General features: G+C 34.7%; 1 protein-coding gene across 1 annotated transcript in view; it reads left to right on the top strand.

The window, feature by feature from the left end:
• PDE4B (phosphodiesterase 4B) overlaps positions 1-19,200 on the top strand; it is a 1,313,049-nt gene that overhangs the window by 1,236,706 nt on the left and 57,143 nt on the right. The window contains exons 7-10 of the mRNA XM_053693688.1: positions 908-1,001; positions 8,962-9,140; positions 13,386-13,484; positions 13,751-13,915. Of these exons, the coding sequence (XP_053549663.1) occupies positions 908-1,001; positions 8,962-9,140; positions 13,386-13,484; positions 13,751-13,915 (537 nt within the window). The remainder of the gene's footprint in view (positions 1-907; positions 1,002-8,961; positions 9,141-13,385; positions 13,485-13,750; positions 13,916-19,200) is intronic.

Raw genomic sequence — 19,200 nt, forward strand, 5'->3', positions numbered from 1 at the left:
TGTCTGTGCACCTATATGTGCAGGTGTATATACTGTATAGGAATCTGTTTCATTTGTGTGTGTGACTATGTATGAATGTAATGACAGATGATAGATAGATTGATAGATAGATAGATAGATAGATAAACAGATAGATAGATACATAGATAGAATGGATGGATGGACACCCAGACGGTCATGCAAATTCCAATCAATAAATGTATAGCCAGATCCAACAAGGTAGAGAGATATCTATAAAATTGTGCAACATAATTTATACAAATAGAAAAGAAGTGACATAGTTTCATCTAGATATATAGAGATAAGCATAGCTTCTTTTTCATAAATGTACAATTATATCAGTAACTGTCTTATTGTTTTCTGATCCTTATAAATCAATGTGTAAAATGATAATAAATAATCTTTAGTCATTGCCTTATTTGATCAAGACAATGAAACATGTGATGTATCTATAGTCTTATTCCTACCAAGTATTCTGTATATTGAGATTATGAACAAAGACTGTACTACTGTGAAAAATATGGTTAACGCAGCATTATTAAGCTAGTAGTGCATTAAACAGCAGTGCTTCTAGCCCATGTGATCCCTATATAGTAATGTCACTAGATAAAATAAGGGACATAAGAATGAATACTATAATATACTACCATTTTTTGAAATATGGTGCTGGCATATTGCAGCTTTTCGATAGAAGATAGTTGCAGTTTCAGCAAGTTGCAAAAGCTTATGCCTGCAGTAAAGGCCTGTAAGGTGTCTCATTCTTATTAACTCTATAATGGGCACAATTTGCTACATGACTTTTACCTATGCAGCTGAATGTAATCTCATGTTATACTTCACAATGTATCATCAAGTTTAAAGCCAGATATGCTAAATACATATTTATATGACTGTTAATTCTCCACAGTTCAAGAGGATGCTGAACCGGGAACTGACCCATCTTTCAGAAATGAGTCGTTCAGGCAACCAAGTGTCTGAGTATATCTCCAGCACATTCTTAGGTGAGCTCAGCGATTTGCCGCTGGATATTTCCTATGTTTATTGTTATGTAGCTTACCCACAGTCCTTTGCTCAGTTGACATAGCTCTTGCTAAATCACCCTTATTAAATCACTGCAGGCAAGAAACTTATTCCAACAGATTTCCTTGGGAATTCCCTTGGAGAATGGATTGTTAAAAATGGCTTCTTTCTCCATTGATGCTTTCACTATATTTAACCCATTATTTGCCAGGATAATACAAAAGGATTAATAACAGGCCTGCAAATGTATACTTACAAAAAGGTGGGGTAGCTAGAGAAAGCCAGGAATCCCCACCAAAAGTATGCACAGTGAACACTCTCAGCCAGAATCTCACTGTGCATACTTTAGGTGGGGATTCCTCACTTTTTGTATTTAACCATTGTTATATGCATGAGCACCATTCCCCCCATAATACTGGTGATCAATTTCACATTATTCAGAACCCACGGGGAAAAGCCAAAGTAGTGCCACTGTTCATTTCTGTGTGGTCAATCTGCAAATGTATACAGTTCACAGCAGTGAATCCCTTTCTAATTTTGATATGCAGTGCGCACCTAAGAAATGTAACTGCAACGAGGACTCCAAAGTGTTATTCTGTGTAACATTTGGCCCATACTAAAGGAGCACTCAGTGCAGTAGAACTACATAATTAACAGGTACATAATAACAAGACAATGCAATTGCACTTACTCTGAATTGCAAATAAGCAGTAGATTTTTTTTCTGACAAATTTATTTTTTCTCCCTTTATCCTGCCCCCGTATCATGTGACTGACATCAGCCAATCACAGACTAGTATACGTATACCCTGTGGTCTTGAGCACATGAATATAAAAAGACTTTTGATAAGGGAAGTAAACTGAAAAGTGTCTTAAAATGCTGCTCTTTCTGAATCATAAAAGTTTATTTTGACTTGAGTGTCCCTTTAAATAAGTAAACTAAAATATAATGCTGGTTTGGACTCCATAAACTGTAAAATCTTATGAAAATAACTTAAAATAAATGATTAAAATATATAATAGTTTAAAAAAAAAACTTATCTGAGTTAGATTAGCGCACTTTTGCACACCTTAGAGGGAACACAACTTCTTTTTTTTATAATTTTTATTGAAACTTTGCATAATACATTACGAGCTCAATACAATGACTTACTGGTGCAAAAAAGAAAAATAAACAGAAAAAAAACCTTCCACAATACAATAAGATTATATTAATAAAGTAAAATATGTAACGGCATAAATAGCCATTGTAGGGCAGTGATGTCCTATCATGAGAAAAAGATTAAATGATGCATTCAGTATACTTAGGTTATAGAGTTGAGGATAATTACCTATAACCTAACATCAAGGTGAATAACATAAAATAGCTACATGCAATGCCCTATCCAAAAAAGGGCGAAAAAAAGAAAAGGAAACAACTGGAGAGAGAGAAAAAAGGAAAGATGGCCTCATCTTTTGATACTTAAACACAATAGGTACTATCCTCTAACAATTTGAATTGTGTATACGTAAGGCTCTATTGAACTACTAAAATAAATATGACAAGAGGCCGAAAGAAGAAGTGAACTGAAAAAGTCAGAATAGAGAAAAATAAATAAATAAAATTCCATGTGCACTGGATTATACGGGAGAGAGAAAAGAGAGAGAGATGTAAAAAAGGGGGGGTTAGCTCCCTTTATGCCAAACTCCTGGTAAAGTACCTCTATCAATCTGTCGTTTAAACCATTCTGAACTCTTGAAAAATGAGACCACCTGGGTTTGAACCTCTATAGGAAAAGATAAGATCAATTTCTCCCATTTCTGGAAAAAGCGATGGATCTCTTTTTCATTATCGATCCTCAGACCGAATTGTTCTAATGTCATTTGGTTCTGCATCATTTCTAAAAACTCTGAGAATTTTAATCAAGATCTATTTTTCTTATTCTTTAAAATCTGGTTACGTACTATCAAGCGCACTTTTGCACACCTTAGAGGGAACACAGCTTCTACTGTTATACAGAATTAAAAGTTATAAACTTATGAAAGCCATTCCTCCTTTTTACCACATTGGATGTGAATATTCTATTGTTATGTCTTGTGCAGTAACATGTAGATGTATTTTTAAAGTTTCATTAGATGTTTAAATATTAACAAAATAAGTGTAAAGTTTGTGTTTATAAAACAATGGGAGCTGCCATGTTGTAACTTAGGTTACCTTCTCTGCTGCGACCAATTAGGGACAGTTATAAATAGCTCACTAGAGTGTGCAGCCAATGGTTGTGCTGGATTTAACAGTGTTCTGCACTTCAATTTCTAATAGGAACTGAAAAACTCACCATTTCAGAATCAAATTACAGGAAAAGGGGACAAAATAAATAATGAAAGTATATTGCAGAGTTTTTTTATAATACAGTTGATCATTTTATACTATCATCTCAAGGTGTTTAATGTCCCTTTAAGAATGTGGCTTGTATGAAGTTTTATGTTCCGAAAAACGACAAATTGTCCAATCAGAAAATGTTGCAAATTGCTTTATTGGTTTCTATATGTGATTTTGTTGGAAATGCTCTACTTAATGTATTCTGCTACATTTGCAATGATAATGAATTGGACTTGATAAAAGAACATGCTTACAGCTGAGATGAAATGAAAAGATACACAAAAGAATGCAATATAAGATTAGACAAACTATTAGGTAGATTGTAATTCTTTAGATTAGGGTTTCCATGTTTTATCTATAAGAAGCCCCATAAACTATAATAATGGATTTAGTAGAAAAAAGTATGTTCTAAAAAGATAAGAATATCAGCCTACACCTGCCTTATAGTTCTCATCTGCTGTGTATGTTACAATACGGTATCTTCACATTGCATCTTTTAAATATAATTATTCTAAATACCTCCGTTTTACCATTATTGCACAAAAGCCTGACACTGAACCCATTTTTTTTCTTTTGTGATTCAGATAGAGCATGCAATTTTAAGCAACTTTCTAATTTACTCGTATTATCAAATTTTCTTTGTTCTCTTACTATCTTTATTTGAAAAAGAAGGCATCTAAGCTTTTTAATTAGTTCAGGACTCTGGACAGCACTTTTTTATTGGTGGGTGAATTTATCCACCAATCAGCAAGAACAACCCAGGTTGTTCACCAAAAATGGGCCGGCATCTAAACTCACATTCTTGCTTTTCAAATAAAGATACCAAGAGAATGAAGAAAATTTGATAATAGGAGTAAATTAGAAAGGTGCTTAAAATGTCATGCTCTATCTGAATCACAAAAGAAAAAAAATTGGGTTCAGTGTCCCTTTAATTTAGCTTTGCAGTTTGTTACTTTGTTATCACACAATAACAATAATTACTAGGTGATAATTTGTTATAGTTTCTTTATTTATTTTAATCACAGCAATTAGGACTAATAATATCTATGAACTGGTCCAATTGAAGCCTCAATAAATTAAATAGACAATCAGGGCTAAACTAAACTTTCATGATTCTGCTATAGCAGCAATTTTATACAACTTTCCACTTTACTTCCAATAACAAAATGTGCATTATATTTCCTACTGAGCATTTTCAAGAATTCACAGACTATACGTATATGCATTTGTGATTGGCTGTTGGCTGTCACATGATACAGGGAGAGTGGAAATAGACATATCGTTGAAATTTGTCCCCAAAAAAATCAGCTACTCATTTAAGTTCAGACTATGTGCTCTTGTTTTTTTATTGTTCATTTGTTGCTGTTTGTTTTACTGGGTCCTGTAACCAATATTTCATTTAAAGTGAGTTAAAACGTTATAAACAGTTGTTTATGAAGCTAAATTATACCCAGAGTAGATTTGAAAAAAAATAATAATACTAAAGACAAAACCAATTCAGATTCAAAGTTAAATTCATTTTGGTGTTTGCAACTGTCCTAAAAAAAACTGCATTTTGACATTGGGCACCGTTCATAACTGTTCTTTTCTCATTGTAAAATAATTTACTGATAAAGGACTCTTTGGATAACAGCTCTGCCTGGTTATTCAATGGAAAAAGATCAGCGTTTCATTGCCTGTTCCTGCTTCTCCATGTGTGATGACAAGAGGTTGGGTTATCACTTAGCACTTCTGATTGACAAAAGCAGATACTGACTTTATCAATGAGCTGCAGATTAAAAAAACATTGCAAATTCAGCACACGTCCAAAACCTGATTAAACTGTTTTATTCCTTCCTTGTAAAAGCTTTATCATATTAGACAAGAAGATTGTGTCACATCACTTAAACAGTTGGGATTGTGTTATTATAGTTATATATAGTATATATAGTATATTATAGCTTAGTACTTGCTATTGTAAAATACAAAGTTGTTGATGGTTGATTTTATCTAATAACCAGTGCATAATTTTCCAGAAGAATATCACGTTTTATAATCAAGCCTTTTAATTTGGGTTTAAAATATAATTTTCTAAAGTCTTTTTTTTTGTTCAATCTTAATTAATATTCATCCAATTTTGAGCATTCGAATATTTCCTGGACTGTAGTTTCAGACACACACGTAGTCTGTTTTCACAACCAGCCATTTTGTTTTATAACCTTGTAGATGAGGAATTCCACTTTCAATGTGTAGCACCAAGCATGAAAGATAAGATAAGTAAAATGAATGCAGTTACATTTTTTGGATAGCACTGTTACAATATTATTAATATTATCAAGCATTGCTTGTCTGCACAATCATTTTTGTAGCCATGTCCTTACTGACCTCAGAGACCAGGGATTCCTTTTTCACCATGGGGCACAACGCTTAAAATACACAACTGCCATGCAACATTAATAAATCATACCAATGGAGGCATGTGTGATGTCTTAGAAAATACAATATTAGCCATTATTTTTACTGATATAATTCACAGATTTTTTAAATTTGTTTCCCCCAAAAAAATTCTGTTACATGTTTTGCTGACTATAATCTTTAGTTTGAAGTTTAGTGCCTTACACATTCACTACTTGATCTTTCATGACTGTTCAATCTTGATTCCTTGTTAAAGATTAATATTCATTGATGAAACTTTATAATTCAAAATATATTTAATTTGTGCCAAAAAATGACTAGAAGATAAGCAAATATTTAATTGGAATGATGCCAACTAATCCTTTGCATTAAAGATTTGTATATAAATAAAGCCCACATATATCTACTAGATTATACATCATAGATTTTCTTGCCAACTAAAATACAGTACATATTATTTTTCTTGCAATTCAGTTGATACTTTCAGATGGGAGTGTGAGTGTACACTGCCCTTTGGAAGGATAGACTTTTGCTTTCAGATGACTATAAATTCCATTTATCGTCAAGGGAATTCCATACAGGGAATCACATCAATTGTTTTTTCTAATGGCTGAAGCCCACAGGGAAACACCTATTAGTGTCAAACTGATGGTGGTATTGAATAATAGCTTTCTTTTTTTACCTCACCACTCCAGACACAGCAGTGCTTCAACTCATTCACTTTCTATTGCGTATGACTTTAATTAAGCAGGAAAAAGTCTGCAAATATATGAATCCTTGTAGCAGAGGCTACAAACAAGAATATTTAACCTAATTAGCCATTGCATGGAAATATATACTGTAAAAGGCAAATGTCCAAGTGCAATGACTGGAAGTACTGTGTGTACACTCTTCATTTTTACGTAATTCCACACAGAAATCTATTCATACTTCTTTTAACTATATTACTGTAGTAGTGATGTCAATGCATGTGCTTGATAAAATTAACATATTAAATATCAAATAGGTTGTTGTCTCCTGGCTTTGTAAATGAGACAACCATTTATATTATTAATAATATAGTTAATTTAAAATGTAATTATAAAGAATGGCCATGCAGAACCTGACGCATTTCGCCCTGTTCATTTCTTACTTACACACTGTATATTTCAGACAGAAATCTTAAAAAGTTGTCTGACAGTAATTGATCAGTGTGCTAAATTGATTGGTTCAAAGTTATACATTTTAATTCTGCAAATGTTGTATTTAGTGCAGCCAATAAAAAAGGTTAGTTTTACAGCATTAAGTTATAGCCTATTTGAGGTTTTATAACTGAAAAAACAGGAATTAAAATATTAATCATTAGGATATTTATAAAAAAATATTGGGAAAATGTCCACATGTCACACTCCAACTATTCAAATACATTTTATAAATTTTGTATCCCTTAATGTTTTAGGAAGTTTTACTGGTAACCAGTTTTGATAATAAAAAAAAGCAATTATAAAATATTACAGAGTGTCAGGACACAGTAACTGCAGTCAAACATCCCAAGATCCTGTGTATAGATGGACAATATCTAATATATAAAGTTTATTGGTGGTTATACCATAAGCCACAAAGCTAAACATACTCTTACCTTTTTTTTTTCATCTTCTGTGAAATTTGTATATATATATTTTTTATATATATATATATACAAAAAGCTTTTGGTCTGATAAAGGGAACAGTTGGCTCCCCGAAACGTCACTGTACACAATAAACTATTGTCTTTTGAAAGTCCAGCGAGTGCGGATCTATTACTTGGAATTATATATATATATATATATATACCCCAAAATATCAAAGAAAAGTGATTGGTGTAAATTATAAATATTTGCATAGGAAATTAGCACATCTATGCAAGATTCCCTGCTTGCTTTTCCCCAGAAATACTCCATAAACAATGTTACCAATGCACAAGAGATTTCTGGGTAAGATATGCAAATAGATATGCAAATTTGAGGGGTTTTGTTTCAAATACTGTTTTAACATAGCGATCTTTTTAACAGGATTATTGCAGCAATACAGAATAATCCTGTTAAAAGGATAACTGTGTTAAAAAAGTATTTTAAGCAAAAAAAATGAGAATTTGCATATCTAATTTGCATATCTTACCCAGAATTCTCTTGTGCATTGGTAACATTGTTTATGGAGTATTTCTGGGGAAAAGCAAGCGGGGAATTATTATTATTATTATTATCGGTTATTTGTAGAGCGCCAACAGATTCCGCAGTGCTAATCTTGCCTAGATGTGCTAATTTCCTATGCAAAATATTTGTATTGATTTAATTTTGAGACATGGAGGATTTTAATCTCAGTTTTTTATCTCCACCATAATGTTAATGAGTGTAAATTATATAAATATATATAATTTTCTAATATAAGAATGATTCTAAATACATTTGTATAATTACCACAAACTCCTAATACGTCCTAATTCATTTAAATAATTTCTTTATGCTTGTAATTATGTTTTTATATTCTGAAGGGACATAGAAGTGAAATAAGAAAATGTTCCAATATGTTAGAGCATTTTCCTTTTGCAGTAGTACTTGCATATAACTATTGGCCCCCTGTATTAACCGTCCCGCAAGCCTTAGCTGCATACGGGCAGTGAATCTGTTCATCCGCTGGCCCGTATGCATCATTACACACTCCATTGAGTGTGTGATGCCCGCTCCTTCACTTGTGCAGCCAATTGCGCAAGAGAAGCAGCGGTCTAATGCCATTGCTTCTTACATTGCGGTAAGCAGGCCTGCTACGTTGCTTTGTACATGGAGCCCTATGTTTATTATAACCCGTACAAAGTCAGCTCCAGAGCAGGAGTATACTTTTAAATAGCCACCAATCATCAGCCATTTTCACCACTTGAGTGGATTGCTGCTCTGGATCTGACTCTGATTATGAAAGCCAGCATTAAAATGTCATCATACAATAAATCTGATAATAGAAGTATTTTTTTTATTTAAATCCCATGCTTTATCTGAATCATGCCCCTTTAACTATATTTATCCCCTTTGCGGAAGTTAAACATATAATTATATGCAAGAAACAGTTCCATAATAAAATGTTCTAAATAGAGTTTCTTTTGTGCACTTTTATTTTAATTATTTTATTTATTTTTATAAATGTATTTTATTTCAACTAAATCTTTATTTATCCTTTCAGACAAACAGAATGATGTGGAGATCCCATCCCCCACACAGAAAGACAGAGAAAAGAAGAAAAAACAGCAGTTAATGACACAGATTAGTGGAGTGAAAAAATTAATGCACAGTTCTAGTCTAAACAACACCAGTATGTCAAGATTTGGAGTGAAGTCAGAGAGCGAAGACCTTCTATCTAAGGTACATAAAAACGTATCTTAGACACTGTAGCAATACATTCTGTAATATGAAATGTAAGGGATAGTATACTCCAGAAATTGTATTGTTTAAAAAGATAGATAATCCTTTAACACGGTTATATTAATACACTTTTTACCTTTGTAATTACCTTGTAGCTAAGACTCTGCAGACTGCCCCTTATCTCAGTTCTTTTGACAGACTTGTATTTAAACCAATCTGTGCTGACTCATAAGTAACTCCATGGGAGTGAGCACAATGTTATCTATATGGCACACATGAAACAGTGCTGTGAAACTGTGGAAAACTGTCAAATTGCTCTGAGATAAGAGGCGGCCTTCAAGGCGTTAGGAATCAGCCTATGAACCTACCTAGGTTTTGCCTTTAACAAAGAATAACATGAGAACAAAGCAAATTTGATGATTAAAGTATATTGGAAAGTTATTTAAAATTGCATGCCCTATATGAATCTTGAAAGTTTAATTTTGGCAAGACTGTCCCTTTAAATTAACACATTTTATTATGTTAATCAACATTTTTTGTACTTTGTTAAGTATTATCTGGCAGACTACTTTTTAAACAAAACACCATCCAAAGTAACATCCCACCACAAAACTGCAACCTTCCATCTCCGCCCCCGGTCACCCCCTCCACCACTCTCAGTACCTTCCCCCCCAACCACTGAGAATGAAGTGAGTTTCCTATTGTCTTCCTCACACCTCACTACCTGCCCACTTGACCCTATCCCTTCACATCTAATACCTCATCTGTCTTCTTCCCTCACTCTAGCTCTTACTCACATATTCAACCGATCCCTTACTACTGGTTCATTTCCATCTTCCTTCAAACATGCAAAGGTCACCCCATCCTCAAAAACCCCTCCCTCGACCCCAATTATCCTGCAAACTACCGCCCCATATCACTGCTTCCGCTAGCTTCAAAATTCCTTAAAAAATAGTTTTTAATCACCTAACCCACTTCCTGTCCTCCAACTCATTGCTTGACCTCCTGCAATCTGGCAATCTGGCTTCTGTCCCCAATACTCAACTGAGACTCCCTCACCAAGGTTACTAAAGATCTTCTTTCTGCTAAAAACAATGGCCACTATTCTATACTTATCTTACTTGACCGGTCTGTTGCCTTTGACACTATTGACCATCTGCTCCTCCTACAAACTCTCAGCTCCCTTGGGCTCTGTGACATTGCCCTCTCCTGGATCCACTCTTATCTCTCTAATAGGTCCTTTTCTGTCTCATTTGCTGGCGACTCATCCTCTCCATTGCCCCTGTCTGTTGGAGTACCTCAAGGCTCTGTTCTAGGCCCTCTACTCTTCTCTATTTATACTTCCTCACTGGGTAAACTTATCAGTAGCTATGGCTTCAACTATCACCTCTATGCTGATGATACTCAGATCTACCTATCCACCCCTGCACTCTCTCCTTCTGTCCTTTCCCACATCAGCGACTGCTTATCTGGCATTTCTTCCTGGATGGCCTTTCACCACCTAAAAATCAATATGTCCAAGACTGAGCTTCTTCTAATCCCCCCATCTAATTCTACTCTTTACTATCACTGTTGGCAACGCCACTATCTCCCCATCACCCCAAGTCCGTTGCCTCAGAGTTACACTTGACTCCAATCTGTCCTTCATACCCCACATACAATTGCTCTCTTCATCCTGTCGCAACCACCTACACAATATCTCCAAAATTCTTCCTTTTCTGAGTGCTGAAACTACTAAACAGCTAATCCATTCCCTAGTAAATTCCCGGCTTGACTACTGTAACAACCTACTAACTGGCCTTCCTCTCTCCTGCCTCTCCCCCCTTCAATCCATCCTAAATGCCTCTGCTAGGCTAATCCACCTCTCCCAATGCTCTGTATCTGCTGCACCCCTCTGTGAGTCCCTTCACTGCCTCCCCATTAAATTCAAAATTCTCACTCTGACCTACAAAGCCCTTACCAATGCCCCAACCTCTCCTCCTTTAAACGCTCCCTAAAGACCTTTTTGTTCAGGGAAGCCTATCACCAAATCAGTAACTAATGAATTTCACTTGCCGAATAGTTGCCCTCATCTAACTCCACACTAACATCATTCCCACCTTTGCAGTCCCCATATCCTGTTTCTCCCCCTCCTACCCATCTAGATTGTAAGTTCCCACGGAACAGGGCTCCCAATTCCCCCTGTATTTGTTTGTTACATTTTGTCTGGTGTCTCATATTGTACTGTCCTTTTATCTTTGTTACCCATGGACAGCGCTGCAGAATCTGTTGGCTCTTTATAAGTAAAGAATAATAATAATAGTAATCTATTTTTTATTTAACACTAATTCATCATCTAAAGTTAAACATACTGCTCTAGTTTTTATAGAACAATTTAATTTATCTTAAAGGGATATGTAAGTCAAAAATAAAAGTATTATTCGGAGAGAGCATACAGTTGGAAAAAAAAAATGTCCAGTTGACTTCTGTTGTCACTTTCTTATTGGCATCCTTTGTTGTCAAGCTTTGTATATGTAACATTGTTACATTGTTGCAAACACTACTGCCATTTAGTGCTCAATACATGTGCACACTCCTAACCCTACTTCAGTATGCTTTCATGAAAAGGAACTAAGTATAAGGATACCAAAAGAAAGAAGTAATTTTGATAATTCATGAAAATTTGGAAAGATTTTTAAAATGATACAAATTGTTGTCCTTTTGTGTATGGGAATGGTATTCCTTAATTAAATTAACATAATTTTAATTGATACAATTAAAGGGACACTGAACCCAAAGTTTTTATTTTGTGATTCAGATAGAGCATGACGTTTATTTATGCCTATTATCAAATTTTCTTTATTCTCTTGGTATCTTTATTTGAAATGCAAAAATGTAAGTTTAGATGCCGGCCCATTTTTGGTGAACAACCTAGGTTGTCCTTGCTGATTGGTGGATAAATTCATCCACCAATCAGAAACTGCTGTCCAGAGTTCTGGACCAAGAAAAAAGCTTTGATGCCTTCTTTTTCAAATAAAGAAAGCAACAGAATGAAGAAACATTGATAATAGGAGTAAATTAGAAAGTTGCTTAAAATTGCATGCTCTATCTGAATCATGAAAGAAAAAAATCAATGTCCCTTTAATAGATGTCAATTTTCCTTACCTAAGAATATCACGCATTTTCTGAGAAGGGTGAGGCTGATTCTTTTTAAGACTAAACACAAAGGTCAGGTGCTTACGTATTGCTGTCATTGTGTTTGCAACTAGAAGAGATTAGCCTTTCCAATGATGGAATCTCCTCCAATCACCTTGTTATTCTAGGGAGTTTATAGAACCTAATAAAGAGGTTCTACTGCATGGCTTTTTTTTGTGAATCTAGGTTAGGTTGTTAATTCATGTAAATATAAGCGCTTCATTGTAAATTGCAGTTATATATATGTGTATATACTGTATATATATACTGTGTGTATATGTATATATACTGTATATATATACTGTGTGTATATGTATATATACTGTATATATATACTGTGTGTATATGTATATATACTGTATATATATACTGTGTGTATATGTGTATATACTGTATATATATATACTGTGTGTATATGTGTATATACTGTATATATATACTGTGTGTATTTGTATATATACTGTATATATATACTGTGTGTATATGTATATATACTGTATATATATATATATATATACTGTGTGTATATGTGTATATACTGTATATATATATATACACTGTGTGTATATGTATATATACTGTATATATATATATATATATATATATATATATATACTGTGTGTATATGTGTATATACTGTATATATATACTGTGTGTATATGTGTATATACTGTATATATATACTGTGTGTATATGTGTATATACTGTATATATATATACTGTGTGTATATGTATATATACTGTATATATATATATATACTGTGTGTATATGTGTATATACTGTATATATATACTGTGTGTATATGTATATATACTGTATATATATACTGTGTGTATATGTATATATACTGTATATATATACTGTGTGTATATGTATATATACTGTATATATATACTGTGTGTATATGTATATATACTGTATATATATATACTGTGTGTATATGTATATATACTGTATATATATACTGTGTGTATATGTATATATACTGTATATATATACTGTGTGTATATATACATATACACACAGTATATATAGTTCCTTGTGCTAATCAGCTATATTTCTTTTCATAGGAGTTAGAAGACCTTAATAAATGGGGCTTGAATATCTTCAAAGTTGCTGCATTTTCCTGCAATAGACCACTTACCTGCATAATGTACGCCATATTTCAGGTTAGTTCTCTTAATAGATAAACCCTACTATTGGAAGATGCATATTCATTTGACTGTCCTTGTCAGCACCAACAAAAGTGAATTTATAGATTATACATTTTAATTTAAAAAAATACAACAAATAATTATATTTTGGGGGAAATCTGCATTGGATCCTAATGCATTGCAGCTAACTCTGACATAAATGATAGATATGTATTATTTTTTTTATTACAATGAAATAAACTGCGCTAACCATATGGTATTTTTCATATTCTATAATACAGGAGAGAGATTTATTAAAGACATTTAAAATACCAGCTGACACTCTGGTAACCTACTCTATGACCTTGGAAGACCACTACCATTCAGATGTTGCGTATCACAATAGTCTACATGCTGCTGATGTCACCCAGTCCACACATGTCCTGCTTTCCACGCCTGCTCTAGACGTAAGTAGGGATGGTTCTGTATTTTATACTTTAAAGGGACAGCCTACTCCAGGATGTTTAATGTTTAAAAGATAGATGATCCCTTTATTACCCATTCCCCAGTTTTGCATAACCATCACGGTTATATTAATATACATTTTACCTCTGTGATTACCTTGTATCTAAGCCTCTGCAGACTGCTCCTTATCTCAGTTATATTAATATACTTTTTACCTGTGTGATTACCTTGTATCTAAGCCTCTGCAGACTGCTCCTTATCTCAGTTATATTAATATACTTTTTACCTCTGTGATTACCTTGTATCTAAGCCTCTGCAGACTGCTCCTTATCTCCGTTATATTAATATACTTTTTACCTCTGTGATTACCCTGTATCTAAGCCTCTGCAGACTGCACCTTATCTCAGTTATATTAATATACTTTTTACCTCTGTGATTACCTTGTATCTAAACCTCTGCAGACTGCTCCTTATCTCAGTTATATTAATATACTTTTTACCTCTGTGATTACCTTGTATCTAACACCCTGCAGACTGCCCCTTATTTCAGTTATATTAATATATGTTTTACCTCTGTGATTTCCCTCTATCTAAGCCTCTGCAGACTGCCCCCTTATCTCAGTTATATTAATATACTTTTTACCTCTGTGATTACCTTGTATCTAAGCCTCTGCAGACTGCTCCTTATCACAGTTATATTAATATACTTTTTACCTCTGTGATTACCTTGTATCTAAGTCTCTGCAGACTGCTCCTTATTTCAGTTATATTAATATACTTTTTACCTCTGTGATTATCTTGTATTTAAGCCTCTGTAGACTGCTCCTTATCTCAGTTATATTAATATACTTTTTACCTCTGTGATTACCTTGTATCTAAGCCTATGCAGGCTGCCCCTTATCTCAGTTATATTAATATACTTTTTACCTCTGTGATTACCCTGTATCTAAGCCTCTGAAGATTGCCCCCTTATCTCAGTTATATTAATATACTTTTTACCTCTGTGATTACCCTGTATCTAAGCCTCTGCATACTGCCCCCGTATCTCAGTTATATTAATATACTTTTTACCTCTGTAATTACCTTGTATCTAAGCCTGTGCAGACTGCTCCCTTATCTCAGTTATATTAATATACTTTTTACCTCTGTGATTACCTTGTATCTAAGCCTCTGCAGACTGCTCCTTATCACAGTTATATTAATATACTGTTTACGTCTGTAATTACCTTGTATCTAAGCCTCTGCAGACTGCTCCTTATCTCAGTTATATTAATATACTTTTTACCTCTGTGATTAGCTTGTATCTAAGCCTCTGCAGACTGCTCCTTATCTCAGTTATATTAATATACTTTTTACCTCTGTGATTACCTTGTATCTAAGCCTCTGCAGACTGCCCCTTATCTCAGTTATATTAATATAATGTTTACCTCTGTGATTACCCTGTATCTAACCCTCTGCAGACTGCTCCTTATCTCAGTTATATTAATATACTTTTTACCCTTGTGATTACCTTGTATCTAAGCCTCTGCAGACTGCCCCTTATCTCAGTTATATTAATATACTTTTTACCCCTGTGATTACCTTGTATCTAAGCCTCTGCAGACTGCTCCTTATCTCAGTTATATTAATATACTTTTTACCTATGTGATTACCTTGTATCTAAGCCTCTGCAGACTGTCCCTTATCTCAGTTATATTAATATACTTTTTGCCTCTGTGATTACCTTGTATCTAAGCCTCTGCAGACTTCTCCTTATCTCAGTTATATTAATATACTTTTTACCTCTGTGATTACCTTGTATCTAAGCCTCTGCAGACTGCCCCTTATCTCAGTTATATTAATACACTTTTTACCTCTGTGATTACCTTGTATCTAAGCCTCTGCAGACTGTTCCTTATCTCAGTTATATTAATATACTTTTTACCTCTGTGATTACCTTGTATCTAAGACTCTGCAGACTGTTCCTTATCTCAGTTATATTAATATACTTTTTACCTCTGTGACTACCTTGCATCTAAGCCTCTGCAGACTGCCCCCTTATCTCAGTTATATTAATATACTTTTTACCTATGTGATTACCTTGTATCTAAGCCTCTGCAGACTGCCCCTTATCTCAGTTATATGAATATACATTTTACCTCTGTGATTACCTTGTATCTAAGCCTCTGCAGACTGCCCCCTTATCTCAGTTATATTAATATACTTTTTACCTCTGTGATTACCTTGTATCTAAGCCTCTGCAAACTGCTCCTTATCTCAGTTATATTAACATATGTGTTACCTCTGTGATTACCTTGTATCTAAGACTCTCTGCAGACTGCCCCCTTATCTCAGTTATATTAATATACTTTTTACCTCTGTGATTACCTTGTATCTAAGCCTCTGCAGACTGCCCCTTATCTCAGTTATATTAATATACTTTTTACCTCTGTGATTACCCTGTATCTAAGCCTCTGCAGACTGCTCCTTATCTCAGTTCTATTAATATACTTTTTACCTCTGTAATTACCTTGTATCTAAGCCTCTGCTATCTGCTCCTTATCTCAGTTATATTAATATACTTTTTACCTCTGTAATTACCTTGTATCTAAGCCTCTGCAATCTGCCCTCTTATTTCAGTTCTTTTGACAGACTTGCATTTAAGCCAATCAGAGCTGACTCATAAATAACTCCACAGGAGTGAGCACATTGTTATCTTTATGGTACACATGAACTAGTGCTGCCTAGCTGTGAAAAACTGTCAAAATAGACTGAGATAAGAGGTGGCCTTCAAGGGCTTAGAAATTATTATATGAGCCTACCTAGGTTTAGATTTTATCTAAGAATACCAAGAGAACAAAGCAAATTTGATGTTAACAGTAAATTGTAAAGTTGTTTAATAATTCAGATAGGTCATGCAGTTTTACCATTTTATTTTGATTAGACTGTCCCTAGAAATACCAACAATATTTGTAATAAAATATTTGGGGGCATAAATAGTATTTGGGTCAATTGTAATGAAACATCATGGTTCTATCATTTTAAATGGATCATCTCTGAGAGCAGTAAATTAAACAAATGTATTATAAATGGTGTGTGTGTGTATAGCGTTTCTCTTCTGCATGTTGATAAATGGGGTGCGTGTGTATAGCGTTTCTCTTCTGCAGGTTGATAAATGGTGTGTGTTTGTGTATAGCGTTTCTCTTCTGCATGTTGATAAATGGTGTGTGTGTGTATAGCGTTTCTCTTCTGCATGTTGATAAATGGTGTGTGTGTATAGCGTTTCTCTTCTGCATGTTGATAAATGGTGTGTGTGTGTGTGTATAGCGTTTCTCTTCTGCATGTTGATAAATGGTGTGTGTGTGTGTATAGCGTTTCTCTTCTGCATGTTGATAAATGGTGTGTGTGTATAGCGTTTCTCTTCTGCATGTTGATAAATGGTGTGTGTGTGTATAGCGTTTCTCTTCTGCATGTTGATAAATGGTGTGTGTGTGTATAGCGTTTCTCTTCTGCATGTTGATAAATGGGGTGCGTGTGTATAGCGTTTCTCTTCTGCATGTTGATAAATGGTGTGTGTGTGTATAGCGTTTCTCTTCTGCATGTTGATAAATGGTGTGTGTGTGTGTATAGCGTTTCTCTTCTGCATGTTGATAAATGGTGTGTGTGTGTGTGTATAGCGTTTCTCTTCTGCATGTTGATAAATGGTGTGTGTGTGTGTATAGCGTTTCTCTTCTGCATGTTGATAAATGGTGTGTGTGTGTGTATAGCGTTTCTCTTCTGCAGGTTGATAAATGGGGTGCGTGTGTATAGCGTTTCTCTTCTGCAGGTTGATAAATGGTGTGTGTGTGTGTATAGCGTTTCTCTTCTGCATGTTGATAAATGGTGTGTGTGTGTGTATAGCGTTTCTCTTCTGCATGTTGATAAATGGTGTGTGTGTGTGTATAGCGTTTCTCTTCTGCAGGTTGATAAATGGTGTGTGTGTATAGCGTTTCTCTTCTGCATGTTGATAAATGGTGTGTGTGTGTGTATAGCGTTTCTCTTCTGCAGGTTGATAAATGGTGTGTGTGTGTATAGCGTTTCTCTTCTGCAGGTTGATAAATGGTGTGTGTGTATAGCGTTTCTCTTCTGCATGTTGATAAATGGTGTGTGTGTATAGCGTTTCTCTTCTGCAGGTTGATAAATGGTGTGTGTGTGTATAGCGTTTCTCTTCTGCATGTTGATAAATGGTGTGTGTGTGTATAGCGTTTCTCTTCTGCATGTTGATAAATGGTGCGTGTGTATAGCGTTTCTCTTCTGCAGGTTGATAAATGGGGTGCGTGTGTATAGCGTTTCTCTTCTGCAGGTTGATAAATGGGGTGTGTGTGTATAGCGTTTCTCTTCTGCAGGTTGATAAATGGTGTGTGTGTGTGTGTATAGCGTTTCTCTTCTGCATGTTGATAAATGGTGTGTGTGTATAGCGTTTCTCTTCTGCATGTTGATAAATGGTGTGTGTGTATAGCGTTTCTCTTCTGCATGTTGATAAATGGTGTGTGTGTGTATAGCGTTTCTCTTCTGCATGTTGATAAATGGTGTGTGTGTGTGTATAGCGTTTCTCTTCTGCATGTTGATAAATGGTGTGTGTGTATAGCGTTTCTCTTCTGCATGTTGATAAATGGTGTGTGTGTGTATAGCGTTTCTCTTCTGCATGTTGATAAATGGTGTGTGTGTGTATAGCGTTTCTCTTCTGCATGTTGATAAATGGTGTGTGTGTGTGTATAGCGTTTCTCTTCTGCATGTTGATAAATGGTGTGTGTGTGTATAGCGTTTCTCTTCTGCATGTTGATAAATGGTGTGTGTGTGTATAGCGTTTCTCTTCTGCATGTTGATAAATGGTGTGTGTGTGTATAGCGTTTCTCTTCTGCAGGTTGATAAATGGTGTGTGTGTGTATAGCGTTTCTCTTCTGCATGTTGATAAATGGTGTGTGTGTGTGTATAGCGTTTCTCTTCTGCAGGTTGATAAATGGTGTGTGTGTGTATAGCGTTTCTCTTCTGCATGTTGATAAATGGTGTGTGTGTGTATAGCGTTTCTCTTCTGCATGTTGATAAATGGTGTGTGTGTGTGTATAGCGTTTCTCTTCTGCATGTTGATAAATGGTGTGTGTGTGTGTATAGCGTTTCTCTTCTGCATGTTGATAAATGGTGTGTGTGTGTATAGCGTTTCTCTTCTGCAGGTTGATAAATGGTGTGTGTGTGTATAGCGTTTCTCTTCTGCATGTTGATAAATGGTGTGTGTGTATAGCGTTTCTCTTCTGCAGGTTGATAAATGGTGT

Source organism: Bombina bombina, chromosome 10 (genome assembly GCF_027579735.1).
Source record: "Bombina bombina isolate aBomBom1 chromosome 10, aBomBom1.pri, whole genome shotgun sequence".
Taxonomy (NCBI): domain Eukaryota; kingdom Metazoa; phylum Chordata; class Amphibia; order Anura; family Bombinatoridae; genus Bombina; species Bombina bombina.